Raw genomic sequence first — 18,736 nt, forward strand, 5'->3', positions numbered from 1 at the left:
CGGACGACACTGATTTTGAGGGTTGGCTAGAGACTACCGAGTCCCATTCTGAGCCCGCGGCACCCACAATCTTGGGGCTTCTGGGTCTTGCCTGCCCTGGTTCGGCCACCGAGACCCACGTTCCCTGCGGCCCGCGGTCGGGGTCTAGGTAGGTGTTCTGTGCTGCAGGTGTTAGCTTTGGGGCCCCACTGCCCAGAATGAAAAAATGGGAGACTGCGCAAGCAGAGGGTGATTGGACACTTAGCGAAGGCGTTTGTGCTCATCCGGTGGGACTTGGGCTATAAGGTCGGAGGTGGGGATGGCGGAGTTAATACAAAAAGTATTTATAGAAAGTCTGAGTAAACGGAACATTTACTTTGTAAGGGTGTGGGAAAATCAGACAAAAAAAAATAAGTAGGTAGTGTTGGATAGTGAAAGTATGCGTGAACTGAGGACGTGTGAGATTAAGGAAAGAGCATCCTGGGCAGAGAGAACGGTTTATGCAAAGACATCGGGATATTTCGTATGCTTGGGGATAGGTAGACCAGAGAGAGCTAAAGAAAATCGATGGAGGAGGGGCTAGCAGGAAAGATGGCCCTTGCAGAAGACCCGAGTTTGGTACTCAGCATCCATGTCTGGCAACTCATGACTGCCTGTAACTTCAGCTCCAGGGGATCCGATGCCTCTGACTTCCGTGGACACCTGTACTAACGGACACATAGCCACATACATACATAATTTTTTAAATAAAGTAAAATTTTAGGGCTTTAACCCCAGCACTTGGAAAGCATAGGCGAGGTGGATCTGTGAATTGGAGGCCAGCCTAGTCTACATAGCAAGTTCCAGGCCAACCAGGGCTGCATAGTGAAACCCTATCAATCAATCAATCAATCAATCAAATAAAAATAAAATAAACAAACAAATGGAATCTTTTAGAAAAAGGAAAATTGACAGATGGGATAGCCCATAATGATCTGTGTAGATACGGGATTACTGTAAGTGAAATGGAAAATGTTGCTGATTCTAGGCAGAAGGGAGGTATAATTGTCAAACATTTAGATACTCATATATCTGTTGCTGTCTATGAATATATGTTTCATGAATTTATTTACTTATTTTGAGACAGGGTCTTGGGTAGTTCAGACTAGCCTCAAACTTTATATGTAGCCAAGGATGATCTTGAACTTCTGATCCTCCTATTTTCTACCTTCCTAGTGCTAGTGTTACCTGAGCGGTCACAACTGGTTTATGCAGTACCAGGGATTGAATCCAGGGCTTTGTGCATGGTAGGCAAGCACTCTACTGTGTTACTTGCCTTGAGAAAAGATTTTTTTAGTTAAGAGGTGTAATGCCAAATCTGGGCATAGATAATGTCCTGTGCAGATTCATCAGATCTGTATTTTTTTATGATTTCTTTTTTTAGTGTGTGTGTGTGTGTGTGTGTGTGTGTGTGTGTGTGTGTATACTTATACATGCACACACAAACAAGTGTGTGTGGGTGCAACTGCCATCAGAGTCTAGAAGAGAGTGTCTGGTCCCCTAGAGAGCAGCTATAGGCAGTTGTAAACCACCTGATATGGTGCGGTAATAGAACTCGGGTCCTCTCTCTTTTTTTTTTTTAAAGATTTATTTATTATGTATACAGCTTGTATGACTGTAGGTCAGAAGAGGGCACCAGATCTTATTACAGATGGTTGTGAGCCACCATGTGGTTGCTGGGAATTGAACTCAGGACCTCTGGAAGAGCAGTCAGTACTTTTAACCTCTGAGCCACCTCTCCTGCTCCCAGATCTATGCATTATGATGCTCAGCCACACCTCTGCTTTTTGAGGGCTCTTAGCTGATCCCTCTATTCAGCATTTACTGAATTTCCATTGTGTGCCAGGATTTATGCTGTCCACCAAAGGTGCAGCACTCGAGAAAGGTGGTCCCTGCCTCCAGGAGTGTGCAGGCAGCTACAATATAGACTCTTAGGGTATGGCGTGGTCTTTATTTGATTTCCTGGTATGAGAAGAACCTTTAGGGACTATAGAATTGAGGAAGGCAAGAGGAACAAAAAACAAAACGTAAAGTTCAGCACATGCCAAATATTGCTGATCGCAATGTCTTTGTTGTTGTTTTCTAAGATTGATTTATTTTGTGTGTATAAGTGTTTTGCCTCCATGTATGTCTGTGAACTTTGATTCTCTGGCCTCTTTGGAGGCTAGAGAGGGCATTGGATCCCTGGAATTGGAGTTACAGAGGGTTGTGGACAGTCTGTGGGTGCTGGGAACTGAACTCATGTCCTCTGCAAACGCAGCCAGTGACTTAACTGCTGAGCCCTCTCCCCAGCCTTGTTTGCAAAGCCTATCAAAGGAGTTCGGTTTGGTGGGAAATTATCAACCCTGGCTTTTGAGCTTTTTAAGCAGCAGCCATGGAAATTCTAGAGCCCCTCATTCCTCAAGAGTCCCTGGGGTAAATAAATGTGGGGGCTGGTCTCACACATAAAACAGCTGTGTAATTATCAAAGCCTGCTCTAGGAGCTGAGGGGATAATGGTGAGGGTTGTGACTTTTCACTGCAAACAGGCATTTTACCATGCATGGGAATCACATTGCATACACTTATATTGTCAAGATAAAGCTTTCAAAAATAGTCGGAAAGCACAGCTCAACCCAGGACCAGCTGTGGGCAGTGGTCACACTACTCTTGCTTATGACACCTGACTAACCGCCTAGATCTAGCTTCTTAAACTTTGGGTCACAACCTCATGTAGTGTTGTGTCACTCGTTGTGGGGTTTATGAACAATTTGGCAACAGTGAAAGGTTTCTGAACATACAGTGACCAAAAATTAATTCTAAATCAAAAGCATAATGAATCCAGGTGACTGCTGCTGGGTTGACTCTGAACATACAACATGCTCCCTTTGCTCTGATCATCCCATCCCACCCTACAGTGCCCACTAATGTGGCTCACATAGGAGACTTGTGTTCTGAACTGCAGGGCCTTTGCTGTACATACAGTCTCTGTTCTTACAGAACATGGGGTTAAATTATGGGAAACAGACTCACTGTTCTCCTGATATCATTCTTTAGCATGCGAGTACTAAAATGTATTTTTTAAATACATTTTTAACTATCTTATATTTTCAATATGTATGAGTGTTTTGCCTGCGTGTATGTCTGTATACTGTGTGTGTGCCTGGTGTCTTCAGAGCCAGAAGAGGGTTTGGATTCCCTGGAACTGGAATGGGTGTGAGCCGTCATGTGGGTGCTGGGAATGGAACCAGGGTCCTCTGGAAGAGCAGTCAGTGCACTTAACTGCTGAGCCATCCCTCTGGTGCCCCAAATAGGGTATCTTTAGGTTGGGTTGTGTTAGAATAGCATTTGGGACCAGTGAGATGGGTTAGCACAGACACCCTGATAAACTGAGGGCTGACCCCCAGTAGCTATCTTCTGCTACGTGTACGCGACACACATGTACCAGCACACACGCTGTAATAATAATGATGAATAAAATACAATTTGTAAATAAAAGAGAAACCGCTTTTTGGGTTGCTGACTTAATTTCATTAAAACGTTATTAATGCCAGGCAGTGGTGGCACACGTCTTTAATCCCAGCACCTGGGAGGCAGAGGCAGGTGGATCTGAGTTCAAGGCCAGCCTGGTCTACACAGTGATTTCTAGGATAGCCAGGGCTACACAGAGAAACCCTGTCTCGAATAAACAAAACAACAACAACAAAAACAAAATTTTTGACTATGTGACTAGAGAGACGGCCCAGCAATTAAGAGTGTGTACTGCTGTTGCAGCCAACTGAAGTTTGGTTCTCAGCACCCACATTGAGCAGTAGCTCACAACCATCTGTAACTCCAATTCCAGGAAACCCAGTGCCCTCTTAGGGCTCTGCATGTACTGTACACACATGCAGAAACCCACACTCAGATATACACATATTTTTTAAAATAAAAATAAAATATTTACTATAAAACTATTAATTGAATTTTGGGTTGTGATTAGGACAGAATTTCCAACAATTTCTGAAATATATACTTCTGCCACTTTGTACCACATATTTATGTGAGGTGGCATTCTCAGCTTTGACAATTACAGAATCAAAATATCAATCAATTTTAAAAAACACTGAAGCATTCTATCCTACAGTATCAGATATTCAGCCAAGATTGAATTCTTTATATGAAAATAAATAAGCACCTCTCTCTCATTGGGATGAAAATTTGCTCTCATCTTTAGTAAATGGTAAAAGTATTTGTATACCAAAAAACCGTTTTAAAATGAATTTCTTTGTGATTATCAGTTGTTTGACTTTTATATATATATATGTTTGTATATACTATATACCTAGACTTGCATAAAAACTCCTTGGGTGAAAGCCAGCAAGACATCACAGGAGGCCAAGGCCCTTGCTGTACAAGCCTGATAACCTGATTTTGGTCCTCAGATTCCGTGTAAAGGGAGGAGAGAACTGACTCCACTCAGTTTTCCTTTGTTCTTCAGATACACTCTGTCCATGGATACCCCACTACCAAATGCACACATGTCATGGACATACATATAATAATAAAGAATTAAGATAGTTTAAATGTGTTCTCAGATGAAAGAGAGTTACAAGTAGACAAAGTTTAAGAAGCCCTGAACTAGCAGGGCATGGTGGTGAACATGTCTAGTCCCAGCACTCAGGTGGAGACAGGTGGATCACTATGAGTTCGAGGCCAGCTTGCACAAGCATCACCAACCTCTCTGTTTTGGGAGTTTGAACACCACAGTTACGGTGCTTCTCCATGTTTTTTCAACCTCAGCCCTTGAAGGGACATTACGCATTCTCAGTGGTGACTGGCTTTCTGCTGTAATGCTACTGAGATGTAGGGTGGACGTGAGGCTTGGTGAAAGTCCTTCTGACCTTGTCACCAAACCCCAGGAATCTACCATACTTTTTTACTAGCTCAGGACCTTGTATGTGGTCAGTGCTTAAGAAGTATTTGCTAAAGGACTGATTGGAAAACTGACTCATAATAACACAGTGCATTCCAAAGAACACAAGGAAAACTTGGCTCTCTGTGGTACGTATTGATCGCTTGGAAGTATCCAGTCTTTGTCCTCCAAGAAGTGTATTTGGCTTCTTTATTGCTGAACACTCTTTGCTGAATTATCTCTCTGGAACACTCTGCAACATGCTTTTCTTAGTTCAGTATGAGTCAGTACTGTACACCTGCTCATCGCTAACACAGTAACCCTGTTTGTCTTTTGGATGTAGGGAGTTGGCTGTGTAAGTGACGAGAGCTCATGGACTGTAAGTTGGAAAGGAGTGCTCAGAGAACAGAGTCACTGGTGTGGCCGGGACAAGAAGGTTTCCCAGAGGACAGAGGTGAAGATGGACTCTCTGAGAGCTTCCAGCTTCTGCAGATGGATGTGGGGTACGAGCACCAAGAGGAAGAGGCCTGCCCTGCAAACAGTGCGACATGGAGCTCGGTATGTGCTGTGAGCTTCGTGATGAGTGTCCCAGAGACCTCTGTTCTAAGGGTCGATCAGGACATGAAAGGAGTTGAGAATGAATGTTGTGTGTTCTAAGTGTTAAATTCATTCCTGCTAGTTTGATTAAGGTATCATTTTCATTTGAGTCTTAAGAATGTAAATAAAAATTTAAAGGAAATTTTGATATGCCTCTAAAAGGATCAGGGTCTCCAAACTCCATTCTTTAGTTTCTGTCTGAAATGGATTTTCTATAACCTGGAAAAGTCTCTATTGTGATAGTGCAGTGGGGGTGATGTTCTCTCTAATTATAACCTAGATAGAGGTATTATACAGTGAGAACTGTTGCCTTGCATGGTCCTGCGTCAGATACCAAGCAATGCATACAATAATAACAACTCAGCACTGTGTACAGTGAATATTCACCAATGAAAACAAAATAGCGAAGAAATCATAGTGATAAAATTAACCACAAGCCAGTAATATTGTTTTTAAGACAGACATCCTTTTTCCTCTCTAACTATATGTAAATGCAGAAAGGTGACTCTGATGTCCATTTTCCTTTCTGACTCTTATGGAGTTCTCGAACGATTTTGTTTTCTGGATAATGAAAGAAAAATGTGCAGAGAAAACAGAGACACTGGGAAAGGATAGTCTCCTCGAAGAAGAGCAAAAGGAAGCAGGAAAAAGAAAGAAGAAAAGTCAAACGTGCAGAACACCCAGGTAACGATAACTGTGAGTGCATAATTTATAATTTATAGCATAACTGTTATATTATAAGATATAATAATATAAAACAAAAACTATCACACTGGAGTTGGACAAGACAAACAGAAGGAAAGGAGCCCAAGAGAAGGCCAAGAGTCAGAGACCTACTCAGGAATCCCATAAAAACACTAAACTGAAAGATATGTACTCAGAAGAACTGGTGCAGCTCTGTACAAGCCCTGTGCGTGCTGCCTCAGCCTCTGTGATTTCATATGAGCTATGATCATGCTGAGTTACAGGGCCTTGTTTTCTTAGTGTCCTCCATTCCCTCTGGCTCTTACCTCTTCCTACCTCCTCTTCCCCCCGGGACCCCCTAGTCCTTAGGGGAGAGATTTGATAGAGATATCCTACTTAGAGCTAATTATTTCAACATCTCTTACTCTGCACTATGTCTGGCTGTGGGTCTGTATATTTGTTCCCATCTGCTGCAGGAAGAGGCTTCTCTGATGATAGCTGAGCAAGACACTGATCTATGAGTATAGCAAAATATCATTAGGAATCATTTTATTGCTATGTATTCGGATTTTTTTTTTTTTGGTTGTTGTGGGTTTTTTTTGGTTGTTTTAGATGAATAGTATTCGGTTTTACCCTAGGTCCCTGCGCTATCTAGTCTCTGGTTCTTGGCCACCCAAGCAGTGTTGATATAGGTTCCATCTCATGGAGTGGGCCTTAAGTCAGACATTGGTTGGTTACTCCCACGAGCTTTGTGCCACTATTGCCCTAGCATGTTTTGCAGTCAGGACACCATTGTATATCAAAGGATTTATGACTGGCTCGGTGTTTGCATTTCTCTTTTGGGAGTGTACAGAGTGCCTTCCTATACTAAAGATACTGGAATGTAGGGGTGAAGGCTCCATGTAGGCACCAGCTCAACTTCTCCATGTTCAGTGAGCTGTGTAGGTGTTGTCTTCAGCAATGGGAACTTGCTGTCGGTTTGTGGAGAGCAACCTGTAGTCTTGGCAACAGGCTGGTGTAGCAAGCTTTCTTGTCACACTATCTTTGGCCCACCAGCCCACAAATAATGAACCACAGACTCATTATTAATTATGAAAGCTTGGCCTTTAGCTTAGGCTTGTCTCAACTAGCTCTTATAACGTAAACTAACCCATTTATATTAATCTACATTCTGTCACTTGTGTTACCTCTCTTCCATTTTACACCTCCTGTTTCTCTCCATCTTGTTGGTGACTCCGCCTTTCTTCTTCCCAGAGTTTTCTCTCTACCCAGAAGTCCTGCCTGTGCCTAGCTATTGGCTGTTCAGCTTTTTATTACACCAATCACAGCAACACATCTTCACACAGTGTACAAATAATCCACAACAGCCTAGGTTGTTTGGGGATACCCATGGGGCCTTTGGCCAACCACTCAATTAGATGTAACCTAATCCCAGTACTGGAAGAATCATTTGGTAACAAGAGATGACCAGTTGGGACTCTGTCTCCCCATTATTAGATCACCTTCATATATGTATATATTTTAGGAAGCTTCTACTGTGTTAGGTTCCATACTACCCCTCAAATGGCCCTTCATTTTGGCTCTCTCCATTATTCCCCCTTTCATGCCCCTCTCTCCTTCCCCTCCCCACTTGATCCCCCTGTTCCAGCCCCTCCATAGCTATCTATTCTATTTCCCTTTCCCAGGGAGACCTGTCCCCCTCTAGTCCCTTATCTATACCCAACCTCTGTGCCTCTATGGATTAGAGCTTGGTTATCATTGACTTAACAGCTAACATCCACACATAAGCAATATATATAACATATTTGTCTTTCTGGGTCTCGAATACTTTACCCAGGATGATTTTTTTCTAGTTCCATCATTTACCTGCAAATTTCATGATATCAATTTTTTTAACTACTAAGTAATACTCCATTGGGTAAATGTTCCACAATTTCTTTATCTGTTCTTCTGTTGAGGAACGACTAGGTTGTTTTTTCTGGCTAGTATGAATAGAGCAGCAATGAACACGGTTGAGCAAGTGTCTCTGTGGGAGGATGGAGCATCCTTTGGGTATATGCTCAAGTGGTATAGCTGGATCTTGGTGTATATTGATTTTCATACTCCTGAGGAACCACCACACTGATTTCCATAGTGACTGCACAAGTTTATACTCCTGCCAGTAGTGGAGGAGTGTCCCTTTACGCCACATCCTCGCCAGCATGAGCTGTCGCTTGTTTTATTCATTTATGTTAGCCATTCTGATGGTGTAAGGTGAAATCTCCAAGTAGTTTTGATTTGCATTTCTCTGATGGCTAAGGTTGTTGAACATTTCTTTGTTTCTCATTTGAGTTCCCCCTTCTGAGAATTCTGTTTAGATCTGTATCCCATTTTTTAATTGTGTTATTTGGTTTCTTGATACATAGTTTTTTGAATTCTTTATATACTTTGGATATTAGCTCTGTATCAGATGTGTAATTGGTAATAATCTTTTCCCATTCTGTAGCTGCTGCAGTATCTGAGTGACGCTGTCCTTTGTCATGCAGAAGCTTTTCGGTTTGATGAGGTCCCATTTATTAATTGTTGATCGTAGCACCTGTACTATCCCACTCTTAATCCTCTCTGGTATTTCTGTCGCAGGCACCTGCCCCCAGCACAGCAAACGCTTTTTGAAAGCCTTAACCAAAGAGAGACTTTTGGAAGCCAAACACTCAGGACCAAGACTGTGTGTTGACTTGAGCATGACCCACCACATGTCAAAGAAGGTAGAATACCCAGTGCCTGAGGGAGGCATGGAAGCCTTTGTGAAGTGGGTGACCATCGCCAGCTTCTGTGGCTCTCTTCTAATCTGGAAGTGTCTGGTTTTCTATTCTAGGCTGCGAGTCCCACAGTGGCTGTTGGAAAGGAGCGTATGTTTATTTTGCAGTTTCTCTTCTCTTTGGAGCCTATCACTCTGGCCTTGATGTTTTCAATCTGGATGGACCCTTGCTGGTTCAGTTCTCCAGACACTAAATCTCTGTCCTGCTTGGAAGAGAAATACTAGCTTGGCAGCATGTTGTGGGGAGGGTTCCTGGTGGGCAGTCTTCTTGGAGTGTTTACATTTTAGTTATTTCTTAATATTTCCTTTAGCAAGGGAGTGACTTACCTGTGGGGTTCTGGAGATGGCTGAGCATATGCACATGATTCTGGACAGATGAGCAGATGAGATTGACAGCAGTCTATTAGTCTCCTGGACTCTCAGCCTAGGGAGGAGGACGTGACAAGCCACACAAAGCCACACGGGGTTATGCTTGGGAAGAGAAAGCAGTGGGCTAGCTTTGTAGTGTCAAGGATGAGATGTCCCCTGGGTCCCACAGGACAATGTGGTTGGCTTGTTTGCATGATCTCATGGGCTGCTGGGGCCAAATAGCGATAAACAGGAACTGTGCCTCGTTTACTCGATGAAGAAGGCTTTTTAGCTCGGGCACTTGTTTCATCTGGAAAGGCAGAGCGGCAGGGGAGCTTGAATCTGGCTTTTGAGGTCATCTCAGTTGTGCCAGAAGTCAAACCAGCACATGATACTGGCCTTACACCAGAGTGAATCTTATTTCAGACATCACCGTCATGTGTACTAACGTTACGTGTTTCTCAGAGAAACTAGGAGGACTGCGTCTCCAGGGCTCTCAGTGGAGCCTCTAACTGCAGCCTTCTGAAAAGTGAACAAGGAGGCAGGATGTGGCGGTGCATGCCTTTAACCCCAGCACTGTGGAGGCAGAGGCGGCGGCCATAAACAAGCATTCAGAAAGTGGGCAAGGCAATCTCCCTTTATGTTAACTGGGAGAGCAGATTAAATCAAACCCAAAGCCTGTTTTTATTCAGTATCGCACAAATCAAGCTGAATTATGAAACAACTTTCTAGGATTAGGGAGGGAAATTAAAACTTCAATACTTTGGCATCTCTTAAAGTTAGGGTGATGATTCCAAATGTGCCATGAAAGTGTTGCTACTGTAACCTTTTTAATAATTTAATATTGAACATCACATAATAAAAAACTTTACCAAATGTGCCATGAAAGTGTTGCTACTGTAACCTTTTTAATAATTTAAATATTGAACATCACATAATAAAAAACTTTACCAAATGTACCGTGAAAGTGTTGCTACTCTAACCCTTTTTAATAATTTAAATATTGAACATCACATAATAAAAAACTTCACCAAATGTACCGTGAAAGTGTTGCTACTCTAACCTTTTTTAATAATTTAATATTGAACATCACATAATAAAAAACCTTAGATAAAAGCAGAAGAAATCTTTCCAAATATCTTTAAATACCCAGCCGCAGAGTCAGCAGGAGGAACTCTCAGTTTTTGCACTCACAAGTATTTCCGGACCAGTGTCGTTCTCTTAATCTTGTCTGTGTGTGTGATGTCGTAGAGTGTAACCCGTCTACGTGTGCTGGTCCTGGGCAGAGGGGCCAGGCTCGCTGATGAGTCCTGTGGAGCGGCGTCAGGAGTTAGTGCTGTGTGACTCCAGCTGCGAGGATGGCAGAGCTGTCATTGTCCTTTCTGCTCAGTTGTCCTCATCGCTTTACAGGAACTGAGTAGGCTGGCGGGACAGATTCGAAGGTTGTATGGTTCAAACAAAAAAGCCAGCAGGCCCTTTTGGATCTGCCTCACTGGATTCTCAACTGACAGCCCCCTCTATGAAGAGTGTTTGAGGATGAATGATGGATTTTCTGCGTACTTGGTAAGAATCCTTTGACATGTTACTGAAGTATCTAAAAGTGCTCCTGTCCTAATGGAAAGGTTTTGCTTAAATGTGCTGCTTGCTCTACCTGTGGCTTCCACATCCCCACATTTAACTGCATTTTTATTGCGTTTATTTAATCTTCCATTTAGTGTGTGTATGTGTGTATGCCATGGCATGAATGTAGAGGTCAGAGGACAATGAGAGTTGGTTCTCCCTTCCCACCATGTAGGTCCTGGGACAGGACTCAAGGCAGGCTTGGTGGCTGTTGTCTTTTTAACCACTGAACTGTCTCATCCCGCCTTAACAGAGTCTTAAAAATATTTGGAAAAAAAATTACAACTGTAGTGAACACTAGATACTTTTTTCTTGCCATTTATTCCCTCTGTAATACAGTATAACCAGGTGTGGTGGCTCATGCCTGTAATCCCAGCACTTCAGAGGCTGAGGCAGGAGACTGTCAAGTTTGAGGCTGGCCTGAACCACCTATTGAGTCCTAGGCCATTGTGAGACACTGTCTCCAAAAACAAGGGGAAACTAAAGGTACAGCATAAGAACTATTTATGTGTCCTGGGCATTAAGACAGTCTGAGATGATGTAAAGTCTTCAGGAGCATGTAACTCGTGTAAACACTGGCTTTTTATATAAGAAACTTGAGCATGCTTAGATTTTGGTGTCTATGGGACCATCTTAGAACCAATCCCCATGTGTGCTGAGGACAAGTGCAATGTCTGTAAATAAATGATATTTTCACTGTTGCACTCTAAAAAGTCTCAGAATCGTGCATTAGTTCTTGTATTACATTTTTTTCTCATTCTTACTCCATATTGGCAAACTGATATTCCCAGTGTCTAGGGCTGTGTTTTATAACCTGTCTAGTTCATGCTAACCCATATCCTCCAGTCATGGAGAGGTAGGAAACATGGCTGTTAGAGGAAGAGAAATGCCATTTTTGGAAGCAGTGTGGCTTTATGATGTTTTGGGAAGAACTACAGGACTTTCCATCCCTTGCTGAGGTTCTCATAAAAGTAGCAGCAGATATGCAAGTGAGAATCCGAATCCGTCTCAAGAATTGGCACTAAAGATGCCCCCTCTGTGCTGCTGTGTAGCCGGGACTGTTATTGCAGCCTTCCCTGGGGAAGTCACGGAGGCCATGGGTGTGAGATGTGCTGTGTGGCACTGCACGGCTCTTGCCTCCTTTACTGCTTCACCGGCCTCTCTTGTGTAATCAGAGGCTTTTCTGTCCTGGCCCACTCCACAGCTGCTTCCAAGTAATCACTCCAAGGCTTATAGTAATTATAAATGTTTGGCCGATAGCTTGAGCTTGTTACTAACTAGCTCTTACATTTAAATTAACACATTTCTAATCTATTTATTGCCACGTGGTCCATGGCCTACCTGTTTTCTGGCATCTTCTTTCTTGAGTGTCTAGCTGTCATCTCTCTGACTCCACCCTTCTTCATCTCCCTGTATCTCTGTTTAGCTTTCCTGCCCAGCCTTATTCTGCCTGGCTATAGGCCAAAACAGCTTTATTATCAACCAGTGAGAGAGACACATATTCACAGCGTACAGAAGGACATCCCACAGTGCTTGTGTCCTGTGTTCCTGCCGTCTGAGGTGATTTCCCATGTGTCAGTCTCACCTCTTTCCAGAAACCGGGCTCTAGTGTTCCTTCCACCAGAGAGCCATCCCTAGTGTGGTACTGCCTCACCTGAGTGCTGGTGTATGCCCCGTGTCCCTCTGGGAGCCCCTGGCCACTTTCTGTCTCATTTCTGCGGTTTAAATGTCTGTGCTGTTTGTTTGTTTGTTTGTTTAACTAAGCACTTTGCATGAAGCCCTCAGTCCTGCAGCTCCCAGGACAGCAGAGCTGGGCCTGACAGACACTAGATGTCCAGTAACCGGTGTGAGTTGTGTGCTGTGCAGTTTTAACTCCATCCCACTTGTGCGATAACCTCTGTATTTCCAGCTAGATGTAACAGAAGAAGACTGCTTTAGTTTATTTCCTCTGGAGACCCTTGTGTACCTGACTCCTGACTCAGAACAGGGTAAGTGCCTTTTCCTTGTGGGTTCGTGTCATACTTTGTTCTTCCACTTTGGTTCATTATTTCCTGTGGCACGTTTGTTGTTACTCCATCCAAGAGAGTGTTGGGGGAGGAGAAATTAGGGGATGAACTGACCTCTCCTAGGGCCAGATAACCAATGCTGCAGGGACTAGTTCCGTCCTCATTTGGACTCTGAATGCTGCCTGCCAGTCCAGCTTCCTGACCAGCTTGGGGCCAGTGTTATGTCACTGTTTTATATAGATATGGTTTATATATGTATATAAACTACAATACACACACACTCACACACACACACTCACACACACACACACACACTCACTCACACACTCACACACACACCCAGAATATCCTCTGTTTCACATAATTTTCACACTGACTAGTATTAGGTGGTCACGGTGCTGTCATATTATCTCACATTCCTCTGTAGTTTGGTTTTGTTTCCTCTCTAACATGGTGTCGCTTTCAGCATACCACATGCATTTTTCAGATCTCCTGCAGGCTGCCTGCTTTGTCTTCCGAGGATTAGCTTTTTATTGTGTTGTATTAGTTGTATTAATATTGGTGGTATTTCTTTCCTTTTGCTTTCTTTGGATTTAGAAATTATAAAACAAATTTGATCTCAGTGGCCTTCATTTTTCCATTAGCCCTTGAAGACATTGATCAAAACACAGTTTACATCATTGGTGGACTTGTAGATGAAAGCATTCAGAAGGTAAGTGTACATCTTAGCCCATTTGTAGGAGAGGCCTTTGTCCCGTCGTTATCTTACCCAGAAGGCCTAGCAGCTGCATGGGAACAAGAAGAGCTTGTTGTTCCTAAGATGCCTCTCCCGCCTGAAGGTCCCTCTTCTCATCAGCCGGCTGTGTCAGCAGTCTTAGCAGACAGGAGCAGAATCAGAAGTCAGCGTAGACACACTAGGTGATTTAGACAGAGCCATTTGCTGCTTCCTGTCTCCTCTCTTACTGACTCTGATCTTGACTCAGCATTTTTCTCTGCACTTTCTTCTCTGTGAGAGATTAGTCAGCTTCTTCTAGACTAACTTTCTTGCTGATGTGAGTCTTATTCCCACAGGACCTCAAATCAGTAGGATTATCCAGGCTTCTTCTTTAGTTTTTTATTTTATATATATGAATATTTTGCTCACATGTATGTCTGTGCCCCATGTGCATGTCTGGTCAGAAGAGGGCATCAGATCCCCTGGAACAAGAGTTATAGATCATTGTTAGCTGCCTGTAGGTACTGGGAATTGAACCCAGGTCCCCCGTAAGAACAACAAGTGCACTAACTGCTGAGCCATCTCTCCAGCCCCTATTAGAATAATTAAGCTGTTACTGAAGTTTTAATTTTTGTTTCTGTTATTCAAATATTATTGTTTTTTGCTTATATTCACTAATTAACATACACTGCATAGTTTTTAAGTTGAATAATGATATAATAGTTTACATTTGCGAAAAGGAACATATTGAGAAATAAGTATCCTTCCCTCAACCCTCAAGGCGCCATGGTTCACTTTTCTTAGGTGCATTTGTTGGTCTATTTTACATGTGTTTATCATGTATGTAGAAGTATTTTGTGTGAGACACACCAATATGAAGTACATAAGTGTTCTGCCGGGCATGGTGACACACACATGCATTTAATCCCAGCACTTGGGAGCCAGAGGCAGGCAGATCTCTGAGTTCGAGGCCAGCCTGGTCTACAGCATGAGTTCTGGGACAGCCAGGGCTACATGGAGAAACTCTGTCTCAAACAAAACAAAACAAAACCCCTAAGTGTTCCATCGTGTCGTCATAATAATCTGAAAACGGGCAGGGGGTCTCCTACAGAAGAAGCCTGCATGTAGGAATTAGAAAGTCACTGTTGCCGGGCAATGGTGGCGCACGCCTTTAATCCCTGCACTCGGGAGGCAGAGCCAGGCGGATCTCTGTGAGTTCGAGGCCAGCCTGGGCTACCAAGTGAGTTCCAGGAAAAGGCGCAAAGCTACACAGAGAAACCCTGTCTCGAAAAACCAAAAAAAAAAAAAAAGGAAGTCACTGTTTGGTGTTCCCAGTGTAGTCGCTGATTCAGGCAGCAGGTTAAGTGAGGCCATTATCAGCTATCGCAGAGTGTGCCCTGGCAGAGTACCAAGGCAAAATGTACCATTACAATGAAGCCATTGGTTATCATCAGCTCCAAGTCTGATGAGACTGAGGATCACCAGGAGTGACATCCTATGTCTCCTGGTGTAATACTCTTCCCTGTCAAGTATTCTTGCTCAAAATTTGAAAAATTAAAATTCAATCATGAGGAAACAAGATCTAGGATGGGACATTCTGCAAGACGATGGAACTTTCCAAAAAGCCACTGTGATAGATACTGAAACAAACAGGGGCTATTTTAAAGGATAAGAAAACAAAGCATCATTAAATACAGTGACATGTCTGTAGCAATCACTTGAGCCCTTCTTACAAACAAAACCTGTCAAGTGTACTATGGACGCCTTGATTGGATTATAGATTATGGGGAAAGCTTTAGAAGAGACACTGGGGACTTTAGTAATGGTTGTGTGTTAATAATCTTACAGGATTTTCAGAAACAAAAACGAAGTGCTGTTAAAGGGAGAAGTGCCATTGTTCTCCAGGGGAAGGTTAAGTACTAAGTGAGGGAGTGTTAGATGTCTGTAGCTCACTTTGAGACAGATTTGATAACGTTAGCTGATGAATGTAGGTGACAGGAATCTCATTCATAATTAACAAGTAAGGAATGAATTCAGTGATTCTTTTAGATTTCCTAGATTTGAGATATTTTAAAATAAATAGTTGGGAGTGGGAAAGAGCTTTACTGCAGAGGCAGGATCACTGCTTACCGTCCGTCCTCGTCACAGTCTCCTGAGATGGGCAGATGGCCTCTCGGAGGCAGTAAAGAGTGCTGTTCAGAGGTGCAGTTTGAATACATTGTTCTCTCTTATCTTTCTGCCAGCTAAAAGTAGCAGTGTGTAGAAATTCTCAAAATTGGCGGTGCCTATTACAGTGAGTATCTTCACATGTAATTTTATAATAAGAAAATTTGATTTACAGAAGGTGACCTTTCAAAAAGCTCGAGACTACTCTGTGAAGACAGCCCGCTTGCCAATACAGGAATACATGGTCAGGCGTCAGAATGAGAAAAACTACCATTCAGAAGTACTGGCCATCAACCAAGGTACTGCTCATGCAGCCCAGCCCAACATGCTTCCTTCCTGGCCATTTCCTAGTCCTTTTCGTGGGCGGCACTGTTAACTGTTTTCTCGGACCTGCCTTGAGTGCAGTGCCCCCGTGATCCAGTCTCCTGTGACTCATATACCTAGACGCTCCTTCATGTACTTGCTGGCAGGCACTTCTCATTTTCTTTGTTCCTGGGTGACAGTACCCCTTTGCCTAGAATGCTGGCCCTGCCATCTACTTTGATTGGCTGGCATCTTTGCTCTATAGGCTTCAGTTCAGGAGCATCTCAGCTGCCTTTCCTCCCACTGCAGCCCCCTTCAGGCCCTTGTCTGTGTTGCCATGGTGCTGCATTCCTTTGTTGAGGTGTTACCTATTAACAGGCCTCTCCTCAGAGTAAGTTGAGTCCTTGTAGGTAGGCAAGGCTGTGTCCTTTCCTCTCTTCTCATGACCTACCACCACATAATCGGAGGACACCCTCTTCCGAGTTAGTCCTTCACTAGTCTTTTCTCCTGAATGGTCACCACCTTCTGTTTACCTCCAACAGTGTTCGATATCCTGTCCACTTACTTTGAGACTCACAGCTGGCCTGAAGCATTGAAGAAAGGAGTTTCTCCGGGAAAAGGCTACATTCTTCGGAATGCAGTGGAATGATGGGCAGTCCAAGATTCCAGCTGTAGTGCGTAAAGGACCAAAGGTGTCTTGACCAAAGGACAGGGCCAAGGGTGGCAGTGGCACACTTGCCCTTACGTGCTACCGTGGATCTATGGAAGCCTTTAATGGCAAGGACCACATTTTAGGCTTTGTGTCACCTACAATGCCTGGCTCTCTGGAAATACCCTGATAAAACATAATATTGTTTAAAAAAAAGTTTATGTATCAAGGAATTGTCAAAGTATATGGCATTTTGGATGCTAATCCATGTTTTGTACATTTATCTATTTGTGAAAGTCTACTTTTAGAGCTGTTTGTCAGAGATTTTCGCTGAACTTCATAAATTACTTTCCTCTCACCTGTGAATGTGCCGATTCTTCACCAGCTCAGGCAGATGTTGCATGTAAGCTTTGCTGTCTTAGCCTAACCTGGCCTGGTCTACTTTAAGCCTTTAGAGCACGTGGTTCTTTGCTGTGGCTCTCACTCTTCTCATTCTGATGATGGTCATGGAGGGCTCCTCTCTTCTAGTCTATATAAACAGTTTTGTGTATCCTTCTGAACCTCATACAAACCAAGTGCTTTGTACACATATGTACCCAGATCTAATCAAAAAGGAAATTATTGATAAATCCAGCATAAAGCAGCCAGGAAAGAATGCTGCATTCAGACACACAAGTACACTAATCTACCATCTGTTACAGACAGAAGTCTTCTCATGTTCAGATACAGCTGTCTGTTACTCCTCCCATTTTGGGTTAACTTGAAGGTTAAGCTGCTAGCAAATTCAGATGTTTTCTGTATCTCAAAAGAACCAAAAGGTTACCTCTCAGCCTACTTCCTTCTCCTTTCCCATTGAATCCCTTGGGAACTATCCCTTGATAAATTGTATGTTATTATTAAAAAATAGGTAGGCCTCAGAAAACCCCTTAAGGATTTCAGCATACTGGATGGTTCTCATACTGGATGGGACTTGGCCACATAGGCTTCAGGGGTGCATAACTCATTTTCAGAGACCTGTAAACCCAGAACCATTGAACTTTTATCACTTGCCAGTGTATATCTGTTACCTCTGGAGGCTTTAACATAACATAAATAGCATAGAATTTTCTCTCCGAGTCAAGTCCAAATCCCTCCTCTTTATCCAAAACCTGAGCACGTAGTTCTGTTTACGATTATGGGAATTGATGTTAGCTAAATAACATTTGGCCAGACTAAGATCAGAAATCCTCATCATGGGCTGGAGAGATGGCTCAGAGGTTAAGAACACTGGCTGTTCTTCCAAAGGTCCTGAGTTCAATTCCCAGCACCCACATGGTGGCTCACAACCATCTGTAATGAGATCTGGCGCCCTCTTCTGGCCTGCAGGGATACATGCAGACAGAACATTGTATACATAATAAATAAATAAATCTTTAAAAAAAAAATCCTCATTATACTGTTGAGAGAAAAAAAACCTGAAAACATAACAGTACCTTGTATTATGAGGTGAAATACTTGTAATTGTTATAGTTTTTGTAGGAGTTATGGAAGAAATGTATCCTGGTTTTGAAGTGGAGTATGTTAAGTTACAATATCCTGTCACTTCAACTTGAAAAGCATCAATACACAGTGGTTAAGCCTTAGGCCATGTTACACTTGGCTTCAGTATCTCTATGAGGATTAGTGTCTTCTGCAGTGACCAGGTATGAGCTAATGGTGTAAAAACACTTGGAACTTTTCAACAAGGTAAGTATGTATGAGCCGTTATATACTCTTCCACTGGCTTATGGGATTACAGGTAGGTTTTACCTCTGGCAAACAAGTTTTACTACTATAACAAAGAATTTTAATGTTGAGTCAGAGCTCATTATAGAAGCTGTATTATAGGAGAAGTAAGGGAGGTAACTTCAAACAATACTATATACAAATTATATAAAAAAAATCACAATTTTCTTATACATGTATGAGTAAAGACCAGTAAC

At 42.8% G+C, this 18,736-nt stretch overlaps 1 protein-coding gene across 2 annotated transcripts; it reads left to right on the forward strand.

Moving 5' to 3' along the window:
- Positions 1–16,850, forward strand: Trmt10b (tRNA methyltransferase 10B). Of its 2 annotated transcripts, XM_059254271.1 has the most exons (9): positions 1–148; positions 5,234–5,448; positions 6,063–6,171; positions 8,791–8,915; positions 10,727–10,879; positions 12,846–12,924; positions 13,587–13,654; positions 15,999–16,122; positions 16,669–16,850. In XM_059254271.1, the coding sequence occupies exons 2-9, from the start codon at positions 5,263–5,265 to the stop codon at positions 16,773–16,775; spliced, it is 951 nt and encodes a 316-aa protein (XP_059110254.1). In that variant the 5' UTR covers positions 1–148; positions 5,234–5,262; the 3' UTR covers positions 16,776–16,850. The 2 variants fall into 2 exon arrangements, with proteins under 2 accessions (XP_059110254.1, XP_059110255.1); XM_059254272.1 differs by lacking the exons at positions 1–148; positions 6,063–6,171; positions 8,791–8,915 and having other exon boundaries at positions 5,351–5,448; positions 10,738–10,879.
- Positions 16,851–18,736: the final 1,886 nt, after the last annotated feature.

Source organism: Peromyscus eremicus, chromosome 2 (genome assembly GCF_949786415.1).
Source record: "Peromyscus eremicus chromosome 2, PerEre_H2_v1, whole genome shotgun sequence".
In the NCBI taxonomy this organism is placed as follows: domain Eukaryota; kingdom Metazoa; phylum Chordata; class Mammalia; order Rodentia; family Cricetidae; genus Peromyscus; species Peromyscus eremicus.